The 13,409-nt window shown below is 36.5% G+C and overlaps 1 protein-coding gene across 1 annotated transcript; it reads left to right on the plus strand.

The window, feature by feature from the left end:
• The first annotated feature begins 2,755 nt into the window (after positions 1-2,755).
• LOC138939558 (uncharacterized) lies at positions 2,756-7,153 on the plus strand. The gene is made up of 3 exons (XM_070307428.1): positions 2,756-2,899; positions 3,878-4,239; positions 4,836-7,153. The coding sequence occupies exons 1-3, from the start codon at positions 2,756-2,758 to the stop codon at positions 6,616-6,618; spliced, it is 2,289 nt and encodes a 762-aa protein (XP_070163529.1). The 3' UTR covers positions 6,619-7,153.
• Positions 7,154-13,409: the final 6,256 nt, after the last annotated feature.

A 13,409-nucleotide genomic window follows, 5' to 3' on the forward strand; every position in this document is an offset into this window, starting at 1 on the left:
CATTAACAGGGAAAACGATAATGATGCGTTTGAAACGACATATGGGCGAACGGGACGCGATATCAGAAATCGACGAAGCGTCGCCCCGAATTATCTACCGTTAAAGGAAGCGAGAATGATGATCCCCGAGTTCGACGGAACCTCGCGACATAAACTGCAAGAATTTTTAAACGCGTGCAAATACGCTGTTCAGAACATAAACCCCGCAGACGAAGAATCGTTAATTCAAGCAATCTTATTCACAAAATTAAAAGGGAAAGCGATGCAGGACTTTGAGACGCGAGATATACAAACGTTCGACGAATTAAAGCAGCAACTCGAGACTTGTTACCAGTCGAAACAAAGCACGACACATTTACAGATCGAATTCAACTCGCTAAAACAAAAGCCGAATGAAACTGCGTACGCTTTCGGACAACGCGTTGATCTACTAGCGATGAAATTATACGATTCGATGATCGAAGGACAAGAGCATTCCGCATTATCCAAACGCACGATTCAACAGACAATCCAGGCGCAGGCATTAATAAATTTCCAAATCGGGTTACACGACGAATTACAAGTGCTCGTACGCGCGCAGCGATATACGACGCTCCAAGAAGCGATAACGGGCGCGAGCGCCGAAGAAAAACTCAGACCGGGAACAGCGAGAACGAGTGGTTTTGCTAATAAAAATAAAACCGAATTTAGTTACTCGCGAAATAGTCGAAGTTCAAACTCGCAATGCTTTAAATGCGGAAAAAACGGACATTTCGGACGCGATTGCCGTAGCAGCCGATACGCGCTCCCGAAACCGGAAAAACCCTCGCGAATAAACGCGATAAATAAATACTGCTCGCATTGCAAAAGAACAGGACACAGCCGCGACGAATGCTGGAGTCTAAAAGGGAAACCGAAAAACAATACAAATAAACTAAAAGTCGGAAATCAGCAAAAAACGCGCGACGAAAATATACGCGATCGAAAGAAACCGCGACAACAAAACAGAAACGCCGATAGCGCAAGTAGCAGCAGCGAAGACGAGCAGGAGGAAGCGAGAAAGAGACAACCGCGACCTGCATCCGAGTATCGCGTTACGCATATTAAAGATATGCCACGTGCGAAGAAAAAGACGGACTTATTGCTAATAACATTACCAATGCGACAAGCAAAAGACGGGAAAATACAGATGTTATACGACTCAGGGTCGACCATTTCATTAATAAAATTGAAACATTTAAAAGATGACACACTAATACATGAAGGTAAAATCGCGCTCACAGGCATAACCGGACATAAAATACATACCATCGGAAAAATGTACGCCACTATTAAAATGGACAATCACAAGGTAAAACATGCATTTTACGTTGTAAGAGACGACATTCCGATAGAATATGAAGGAATAATAGGAATCGATTTCCTTCGACAACATTCGGTATCCTGTGATTATAATCAAAATCAATTAAAAATAGGAGACGCCGTGCTAAGATTCCATACGTTTAACAAAACAATTCTTAAACCGCGCAGCGAGACCATCGTAAAAGCGATAACAAAGCAAAATCGGATAGGAATAGTACGAGCAGAGGAAACAGCTCCAGGAATCTACCTTGGAAACTGCTTAGTAGAACCGAAGGATTATACTTGTTCCGTTAGTATCATAAATACAACCGATACGGAAGTCGAGATACAAACGCCGAACGTCACACTCGAAGACATAGAACGCGAAATCGAATCCAAAATACACACGATACAAGCAAGAAAAAATTTTAAGTATACTAACTCGAGACACGGACAAATATGACAACTACTACGCACGCAACATTTAAATACGGAAGAAAAACAGGCACTCCTACGGATATGCGAAGAATATTACGATACATTTCAGTTGGACGGAGAACCACTGACGTGCACCGCGACGGTAGAGCACGAGATAAACACGCGCGCCGACACCTCGCCGGTGAACACGAGACCGTATCGCCTTCCCGAAAAGCACAAAACGGAAGTAAATAAACAAGTGCAAGAAATGCTAAAAAATGGCATAATCCGAACAAGCGCGAGTCAATGGAACGCACCCTTATTGGTGGTACCAAAAAAGGCCGACGCATCCGGAAAACCTAAGCTCCGAGTAGTAGTAGATTTTCGGAAGCTAAACGATTTAACAATAGGCGATTCATTTCCACTGCCCAATATCACCGATATACTGGACCAGCTAGGAAACGCTAAATATTTTACTACACTAGACTTAGCGTCAGGATATCACCAGATACCGATGGCTGAGCAAGATAAACAAAAGACAGCTTTTTCAACGCCCTACGGACGCTATGAATTTAATAGAATGCCGTTTGGATTGAAAAATGCGCCAGCAACATTCCAGAGATTGATGAATTCAATTTTAACAGGAATGCAAGGACTTAAATGTCTAGTTTATTTAGACGACATCGTCATATACGGATCGAGCCTAGAGGACCACAATAGAAGACTCAAGGAAGTACTACAGAGACTCCGAGAAAATAATCTAAAATTGCAACCAGATAAATGCGAGTTTTTGCGCAAAGAAGTAATTTATCTAGGTCACATTATTTCGGAGAATGGAATATCTCCGGACCCGTCAAAGCTAACCGCGATAAAAGAATTTCCGACGCCGAAGAAAGTAAAAGATATACAATCTTTCATAGGACTAGCCGGATACTACAGAAAATTCATAGAAGATTTTTCAAAAATAGCCAAGCCACTAACGAAATTAACAAAGAAAACGGAAAAATTCGAGTGGACAATGGAACAGCAAAATGCTTTTGAAATATTAAAAGAAAAATTAATGACGGCGCCAGTGCTAATGTATCCAGATTTCAATCAAGAATTCATAGTGACCACTGATGCTTCCGACTATGCAATCGGAGCAGTATTGTCACAAGGAAAAGTAGGTAATGACCGACCAATTGCTTACGCCAGCAGAGTTTTATCGCGGGCGGAGCAGAATTACAATACAACCGAGAAAGAATTATTAGCGATTGTATGGGCTGTAAAACATTTTAGGCCATACGTATATGGTACGAAATTCAAAATCGTAACCGATCACAAACCATTAATCTGGTTATTTAATGTGAATGATCCCGGATCAAGATTAATCCGATGGAGATTAAAACTCGAAGAATATGATTATGAAATCATTCATAAGGCCGGACGAGCGAACGCGAACGCCGATGCACTGAGCCGCAATGTAACAAGAGAAGCGCATAAAACAGAAGAGGAAGAACGAGAAATCCTCGCAATAGAAGAAGAAACAAACTCCGACGAAGAAAAAATATACACAGAGGAAGACAAGAAACAGATATTATACGAATATCATGATGCACCCACAGGAGGACATCAAGGAGTTGAACGAACGATAAAAAGAATCCGCCTAAATTATAATTGGCCAGGAATAACGAAAGATGTAGAAAAATACATCGCAAAATGCGAATTGTGCCAGAAAAATAAATTATCGCGAAAAAATAAGGTACCGTTAATAATTACGGATACGCCTACTAAACCGTTCGAAAAATGCGCGTTAGATATTGTAGGACCGTTAACAGTTACAACAAACGGAAATAAATATCTCTTAACATTCCAAGACAATTTAACGAAATTCAGCAAAGCGATACCGATTCCAAATCAAGAAGCGAACACGGTTAGCAAGGAATTTGTTACAAAAATTGTACTTGAACACGGAATACCGGAAAAAATTTTAACGGATCAAGGCACAAATTTCCTCAGCGAAATATTTAAAAATACATGTAAATTACTAAAAATAAATAAAATACAGACAACTGCCTATCATCCGGAAAGTAATGGCGCGTTAGAACGATCGCATCGAACATTAGCGGAATATTTAAGACACTACATAAACGAAGACCAGACAGACTGGGACGAATGGATACCGTTCGCAATGTTTACGTATAACACGACGCCGCATACAGCTACGGGGTATACACCCTTCGAATTAGTCTACGGGCACCAAGCGGATTTACCTACGTCACTGACGAGACCGCCTAAACCAACATATAATTATGACGATTACGCGCAAGAATTGAAAGAAAGACTAAGGGCAACGAATCAGCTCGCAAAAGAGCATATCAAAGAAGAAAAATTCAAAGCCAAAAAACAATACGACAAAAATACTAGAGAAATAAAATTTAAAGTCGGAGACAAAGTATTAGTTTACGACGAGACGCTCCGACGCGGACGATCTAAGAAACTTGAATCCCTATGGACCGGACCGTACGTAATAATCGAAAAAAATTCAGACGTGAATTATACAATTAAGAAAGGAAGAAAAGCGGTGCGCATGCATACAAACAAATTAAAGCAATTTATAGAAAATTAAAATAAAAAACTTACCTATTCGTTGTTGGAACGACCGACCATTCGCATCCGATATAAAGCGCGACGCATCTGCGCCATCGCACGACCTCGTTCTTCGAATTCACGGAGTGAAGGACGGAGATGAAAATCAAAAACGCGCCCTCGAATGCGTATAGGCATCTCCAACCAAAGTCGTCGTAATAAGGGAATAAATCCATCGGGAGGCTCATAACGAGGCACCCAAAAATTACTATCGAACCCGTCGTCCACCTCATTCATATCTGTTTCTTGAGGCTCAATAACCAGCACTTCACCATCATTGTCGATACCTTCCTCCGAAGAGGGAAAATAGCGAGATCGATCTTTTATATTAGCACAAACCATGCTAGTGGTATACTCAGTAAAACACGACTGAATAAAAAACCACACGACGCTAAAAGCCAGCAAGAAGAAACCTAATAAAATGAGAACCGATAAGGCGGTTATATGAAACATTTAATATGAAATTACAGGATATTCGTCAGCTGGAACAGTCGACAGGCCGAGAGTCGCACGGGACAACATGAAACGGATTCACCTTACAAAATTCAAGAATTCCTACACAATCCCGGCATATATTTCGAAAAAATCGGGCAATTACAGCAAGCGACCAAAGCGTGGAAATTAGTCATTAAATTAGATATAACAACACTAAACGACAAAGTATGGCAAATAAATCAATACATCCAACAAACCAACGAGATGTGCGAACAAATAAAGTCGGAATTCCACCATAAACGCACTTGTGATAATTTAAAGGAAATCGTAACAAACGAGTCGAAACAATTAACAAAATTGATCACTCTAATAAATACGCTATATAAGACACGGACGAATGGACGTAGAGGTCTCATCGACGGAATAGGCGGAATAGCGAAAACATTGTTCGGTACAATGGACGCGAATGATAGAGAATTAATAAACGAACAATTAAATCTCCTACAAAATAACCAGCAAACCATTCAACACGTCGCGAAAAATCAAATAAAAATCTTAAATAGTACGATAGTACACCTAGATAAACTAGAAAATATATTAGACCATAACGGTAAATTATTAAATCATTATGTTCGAGAATATAGTAACCGCGAAGAAATAACCGAACATTTTACGGTAATCATCGCGATGATAACAGATTTAATTCGGGATGCGAAAGATGTAATAGAATATCTTACGTATGTACGCAAGGGCATTATGCACCCCGTACTAACACCTATTAGAGACATTATAACACATTTAAAAGAAGCAGCTATCCAATTACCTCACGGTTTATATTTCCCTTTCGAAATTCGAAACGACGAATGGCTAGCACTAGAAGAATATATTAAAATAACTGCATACCGTGAAGGATCAATCATATTTACTGTATTGCGATTCCCACTAATCTCACAACCAGTATACGATATAATAAAGGTAACCCCATTACCTACGTACGATCATAAAAATATATTTACGCACGCGGAAATAAATCACGAAATAATCGTAGTTAATAGAGAAGGATTAACGTATATCATAATAACGGAGGACGACTTAAAAAAGTGTATCCAAATAAATTCCAGATACATATCTGAGAAAACCCAACCAATACACCGTATCAACTCAAACGCGCCGTGCGAAATACAAATGTACTTGCAACCACAAAACCAAAACGAGGCTTGCAAACATAAACATGTAATTGCGACAGAAACAATATGGATATCGTTGCAACAGCCACTTACTTGGCTATACTCAACTGTACGCGAACAATCAATAATAATTCAATGCGAAAATTATAACGAGATTAGAAAAGTAATTAAAGGAACAGGGCAAATTACCCTCCAAAATAAATGTAAATTAATAACAACAGAAATGACGATCCAATCAAAAGAAGTCATACAAGGTAACGAAATAGAAACGTATTTACCGGAAATTAATATTACATTTATACGAGACAATACAGACATACTAGACACGAAACAACAGAATATCGTACAGCATTCAGAATTAACAGAATTAAGAAATAAATTGAAAGATATAAACAATGATTTACAGGACAATAATGACAAATTCTTTACGAAAAAACAATTCGTATATCCTATGGCGACGAGTGGAATAACCACAATAATTATAATAATATTAATAATTTATATAATTGTAAAAAATAAAAAGAAATATACAAAACGACCGTCAGTCAGGATATACGAAGAAGACGAACCACGTATGTCCTACAGATTCCCAAAACCCATACTAAAACGAAGTCTAAGTACACGATTTTAGATAAGTATAGGAATAATAAGAAACGATTATATCTCATATTGTATACGGGAAAAATGTTGTACATTAGAATAAGAAAAAATAATTTTTAAAATAAGTTTGTTTTGCGAAAAACGTCACTTTTACACCTCCGTTTTTCTTTTTTTTACGGGGGAGGGATGTTATAGCCCGAGAAGGCTATATACGAATTATTAGATACATATTATTTTAAAGAGATATTATTTTATACAATAAGATATTGCTCAACGTGTAACGCGAATACAGATCACGTTACGAACGTTGACCGAACGAAGCGCTGACAACGCGAGCCACGCGCGAAGCCCGAGCGACCGCGCAATCACCCATTACGAAAACGCGGAAACCAAGGCACGCGGAATAAGGATGTTGCGAAAATGCAACGTAGAAGTCCTACCGAAAAGCAGAAAGGAAATTGCGAAAATGCAAGCAAAGAAGTCCTACTTAGAACTCCTTAGCTTGCATCCGGATCTTGCCGCAAAATCGAGCGACACGACGCATGGTCTTGTCGCTAAACGATCCCCTCCTGGGAAACCAAGGGGGGTTAATAAAAAGGCCCACCGCTAACGAACGGCGGGCAGTCTTTACCATAAATATTACGCGGGCAGTCTTGATCATTAATTAATATTACGCGGGCAATCTTTATTCCTTTACGCGAGTAATATCTCTAGCAACCGCGAGTGTCAAAACGAATATCAATAATTATTATAATATTAAATAGCCACGCAGTCGGCAGAAATATACACGAAGAAGCGAGAGGCGAGTCTCGAGACCGAAACTCGATTCTAGACACGCGCACGTTAAGATAACCGTTATCGTGATACGCGACGTGAGCGAAAGTGCGGGAACATTGTAAATAAACCAAACCACAAATAAATCTGATATTAATCTATTTATTTAATGTGGAAAGTGTCCGAATTATTTAAATAAAGTTCTCAGGCGGAGCCCGAATTCCCAAATTCCTTCCGGCAAACGATCCCAACTACCGTGCCTCTCCGGAGGCACAACAGTACAAATAAAATGTATATCTCAAATAAAATACTTATACCTTAATAATTCGTTCTTTTTCGTCAATGGTTTATATCATGAAAAATTTGTTCAAATCAAAGTTTTATAACATATAGAAAAGATCAAGTTGAATATGATGTTCTCACTATTCTACCACTTTATATTTTAACGCATATCTACACAATAATTTTTTTTTAAACTACTAATTTTGAATTCCAAGATATTGTACTCCTCTCTATGATAAGTTTAATCATATCACATGTTATAAAAATGGATTTTAGATCATTTTTAAACTACGAAATATTCTTTGATCATAAAGATTTCTTTAGTATAACTTAGGATGCATTGTGTTGAAGAAAAGTCTAACAAGCATTCTGTTACGTGAGTGTATGGGTATGTACCGTAAAAATATAAAGGTGTAAAATTACATAGTAGTAATAGTATTAGTGTGAGAGGAATAATGTAAAATTGTACGAAAATATAAAATAATTAATGTTTGTAATATAAACCAAAAATTGTAGCAGTTCAATATAAAAATGAAAAATGTAAATATATAATCAGTAAACATGAAATAGGAGAGGGTGGCCTTAATTTGACTGTTGCCTAGATTGGATCACTTTTGACCTGTCTAAGGAATTTGCACTTGATAGTAAAGCAACTAAGTTTACCCAGACACAAGTTTGGCGCTGCAATCACTTATAGGAGACAGCGCCACGTGCATACAGTTAATAAATTTCTTAGACAGATCAAGTTACAATAGTGGTCCAATCTAGGCAACAGTCCAATTAAGGCAACTCTCCTATTTTTATGTAACCAAAATCATCTAATATTTTCTTTTATTCTATTCTCTTTATTTTTCTTTACAACACAGTGATGCCAATCATTTTAATAATTTCCCTCCAAAGAACAATCAAAATTCCCCTAGAAATCCCTAAAAATATGTTTTTGATAATAAAATTAAATAAAACAAATATATATAATTATAAAAATTTTATTTATTGACTAATCAATATTATTTAAAATTTTTAGTTCAATATCGCAGTCATTATTTCCGTCAGTATCACCATCAATAGCCGTTGTCATAAACCCAGATTTATCTTTTTGATGTTTATGATTGCACATGTCAACAGTGAATTTTCGAAGCATGCTGGGCGAAAGAGTAAATTTAACTTAGAGCCTGTGTTCCTGTTGCAAGATGAATCTGACCATCATTGAACTCTGAAATATATCAATAGACGATTTATTTCTTAGTTTATTTTTAATTATTGTATATATAGAAAACACTCGTTTCATATTTGCATTTGAAACTGCTATTGTAAGAAGAGCCATAGCAAACATTCTAATATTTTCAAAATGTTTGCGACAAGCAGTATTACAATCTTTATACACCTCTGAATAAAATTCAAATGAATTTGAACCATTGTCCCAGAAATTATTTTGAAGTTGATTCCATTCTGATTGGATTTCATTTTTGGTACCATATAATTCAGTTCGGTGAAATCTGAGTAAAAAACCACTTAAGAGGATGACAGAGTGACGGGCGAACTCCGACGGGTGAACGCCCTCATCTAAGTGTAACTAAAAAAGATATATAGTTATATAAAGGAAAATATAATCAATATTCTTATAACATTACCGATATCATTATGTAGAGTGATGGAATCAAGGATATGTACATACTTTGGAAAGAGCAATAAAATACAAACTTTTCGCATTATGTTAAATATGTAGAGACAGAAAATATGTTGGATTTCTACTCTATTTCTGTTCTATTGTCTCGTAGAAGCAACGACTTTACACAGATGGGAATGGTGCACTTGGACACAGTACAATTGGACACGGTGCAAATGGACACGTTACAAATGGACACGACATTTTGCACACGGTTCAATTGGACACAGTGCATTTGGACACAGTAATTTTGGATACAGTAGCTTTTCGACACATACGAAAATACGCATCGTTTACTTGGACACCGCTCACTTGGACACTGTTCATTTGGATACCGTTCGTTTGGATACAGAAAAACGCGCACCGTTCATTTGGACACCGTTCGTTTGGACACCGTTATTTGCCCACCGTTCATTTGCCCATCGTTCGTTTGGACACTGTTCATTTGCCCACTGTTCGTTTGGACACCGTTCATTTGCCCACCGTTCGTTTGGACACCGTTCATTTGCCCACCGTTCGTTTGGACACCGTTCGTTTGCCCACCGTTCGTTTGGACACCGTTCATTTGTACACAAAAACATGCGCACTGTTTGTTTGAATATGTAACAGATGGAGAGAAATAAAAATCATTTTGGGAAAATATAATCAGTATTCTTATAACATTTTATACTGGTAAATCTATGTAAAATATGAAATCGTGAAAAGGTGATATATTTGAAGGTTATAATATCTGTCAAAATAAAATATATTCATACTTATATATCTCTCTAATTGAAAGATACTGATGTCATTAATTTTACATTGTTTTTAGCACTTTGTTTAGCCTTTCGCATATTTGGATATCATATTGTGAAGAGACAGATAAAAGATGATATAATTTGGGTATAAAGATGGGTGTAAAAAATTTATCGGGACATAAAAAGAAATTATATAGTTTTATTCATTCGATAGAAAAGATGTGTTATTCTTGACCAACTTTTATTTTGTAACTGTTTTACGGATAACAGCATTGGTATTACATATTTAGATGTTATAAAGAATGAATATTTTACGATATTTATACCACCATTAAAAAAAAAACGTAACATTCGTAGAGCGCTTGGCATTATAATTGAAGTAGTTTAAAAAAGAATTAAAGTATTTTCGGCACCACATACATTATTTGTACAAAGTAAAATCTCTATATGTTAATTGAATCATATGTAATGACTTAAAGTAATTGGAAAAACTATAATTACTATAATAGTATGTATTTTGAAAGATACAAACGATTACTCTAAAACATGAACAAGAAACAAATGAAAAATTTGTTGTTATCAATCAACTTGTATCGAAATGTTTGAAACGGTCGGACAAAACAAATAATCCGCATCATTATAGCAATGACATTCAGATACATTTACATTTGATTGATATCGCGTTTTCTACTTACGTTTATTTAGATAATATTGGAGTATCAGTATTAAATGTTTATACGATACGATAAAACAATGTTTTACGATGTTTATATCAATACTTTATAAAAATACAAAATAAAATCACAACGTTCGATATAATATGTAACAATATTATAAGAAAAAAAGTTATTATTAATATATCTTTGGCACAACATACATTTACACAAATTTAATTTCTTTATATTATATAAATGGTATCTTTTGACTTAGAATAAATGTAAAAGCTGCAATTTCAATAATCATACGTCTTTTTAAAAATACTAACGTTTACTCTAAGACAAACAGAAAAAAAATAAAAAATGTAACGTTACGAAAATGCTTGTAGCTAATTGTCAAAAACAATCGGTTATAATAAATTAAACGCATCATGTTCACAATGACATTCAGGTACGACAATATGTTTATACATCTGGTTAATATCACGTTATCCGTTTGGCATCATTTTTGTTACATAAGAATTACCCACCAATCGACCAATCAAGAATCGACCAATTTCCAAATTCATATTGTTACATTTTAAACTTATTGACATATTTGTAACTCATTTTAATGCCATTGATATCTCGTAGTTTTTAACTAGTTATTAAAAATAAGTTATTAGCTCCGCCCGTAAGAAGACGCGTAACTAAATTATATAAATATCAAATTATCTTTCGAAAGTAAATAAAATTGCATCTCACTCTATCTCTATCACAAAATAATTTTTTCCTCATAAAGTAATATACGGCGTTTTTTAACTCTTAGACTTAAGTCTGTTTTTACGTAAAGATATGTTTGAATCATATTTTATGGTTTTCTGACTCTTATATAGTTTTTATATATTACATTGCATATCGGACATCGATTGGCTTCGAAACGTTCATGGGGAGCAACAAACGAGATGACCGCAGGGTATGAAGACGTGTGTGCGCTCGTTAACAAGACACATCGTACAAACGTCTATGGAAGATTTTTCTTCTGAAGTAGTTTGATTATTCTCCAGATTCAAATTTACAATATGGAACGGAAGATCTTCTGAAGAGGCATTATTGTCAATTAAATATAAATATTCATCTTCCGGCACCTCTTATATCGATTCATCATCTGAAGGGAAATGATGAAAATTAATAATATTGTATATACGGATCGAAATTAATTTGAATCTATCTTAAAAAAAAAAAACTTGAACTGCTATGTAGTTACTTGGTATTTCAGTAAAATTATTGTCTGAATTAGAAGTAATATTTGTTTGAGGTTGCTCGTGTGTTATTGTTTGTATTTAGAATTAGAATATCTTTATTGTTCCCCAAAGGGGTTACAAATATTTACATCCCTTAGCTTATCACATACATTTCCTTAATCTAACTTATACTACTTAAACTACTTAAACTAACTTATGCTATCCTTATTCTATCTTTCCTTCCTGCCTATACACACACACACGCTAAATTCCTAACCCTTCTTAATCTATTTTGGACCTCCGCTTCCGGTTTTTAATCCTTTACTTCACCTTCTCTCCTCTTTCCTTCCTTTCTCAATCACTCTCTCTCATTCTTTCACTCCCTCTCTTCCTCCCCTTCCCACCCCTCTGCCTTATCCTCCCTTCTCCTCAATACTTCCTTCATCCATTCTTCCCCCTCCCCTTCCTCTCCTAATATTCTTTCCACCGCCTCTTGCCAGCTTTCCTCCCCCTCTCCTTCTCCTCTCCCGCATCCCTCATATACATGTTCCCATGTCTCTCTCTCTCTCTATTACACATCCTACATACTTTTTTCTCTTCACTTTCCCAATACCTACTTTCCCTCATTTCATTACCTAGCCTAAATCTTGTCACCCTTCCCCACCTCCTTTCCGACCAACCCTTTTTTAAATACTTTGGTATTCTCTCACTCTTTATTCTCTTGTACCATCTATTAAACATCGACTCCTCTATTCTTTCTTTTCTCTCCTCCCTCTGTAACTCCTTGTCTTTCCTTTCCACTTCCTCATACTCTATCATCCCTCCCTCTCCCTCTCTATTCCTTGCCAATTCCTCTAGCCCTTTTTCACTGAAATATCTCTCTCTTTCCTTCTCCCATTCCGACACTCCTCTCTCCTTTTCTGATCTTTTCTTGATTTCTTCCAAACACTCCTTCGCTAAACCCCCTCCTTTCCCTTCTTCTAGTCTTTTTTCGAAATTCCATGCTCTTCTTGCCGCCCTACTTCTAAGTTTATCTCTTTTTAATTCCTCCCTTACCATGTATCCTGGTGTTCTCCTGTCTACTCCTAGTAACCACTTTAAGAATTTCTCTTCTACCTTCTCTACTCTATCCCTCTCCTTCCAGCCCCATACCTCCGCTCCATAACTTAACACCGTCCAAACTAATACATCAAAAAGCCAGATCTTCTTCCCTATATCTTTTCCAAATTTTCTCTTTCCTATACTCCATACTTGCCCCATAATTCCCACCGCCTTCCTTACCCTGTCTTTTACATGTCCTTCCTGTCTACCATTTGCCTGAAACACGTATCCTAAATACTTTATTTCTTTAACCTCCTCTATCTTCTTCCCTTTCCACATCCACTTTACTCTTTTTCTCCTACCCCCTCCCTTTCTAAATACCATGACCTTTGTTTTCAATACGTTCACCTCCAGTCTCTTATTGTCCATATATCTTTCCGTCC

Source organism: Polyergus mexicanus, unplaced genomic scaffold (genome assembly GCF_030449975.1).
Source record: "Polyergus mexicanus isolate NDT 795.1 unplaced genomic scaffold, iyPolMexi1.0 SCAF_14, whole genome shotgun sequence".
Lineage (NCBI taxonomy): Eukaryota > Metazoa > Arthropoda > Insecta > Hymenoptera > Formicidae > Polyergus > Polyergus mexicanus.

Excerpts from the sequence above, each read along its gene's own strand:
- LOC138939558 (XM_070307428.1), top strand. The coding sequence starts at position 2,756 with ATGGAACAGCAAAATGCTTTTGAAATATTAAAAGAAAAATTAATGACG. Across the intron at positions 2,900-3,877 it reads CAGTATTGTCACAAGGAAAA|ACAGACTGGGACGAATGGAT; the intron begins GTAGGTAATGAC and ends AACGAAGACCAG. Across the intron at positions 4,240-4,835 it reads GAATCCCTATGGACCGGACC|GATATTCGTCAGCTGGAACA; the intron begins GTACGTAATAAT and ends ATGAAATTACAG.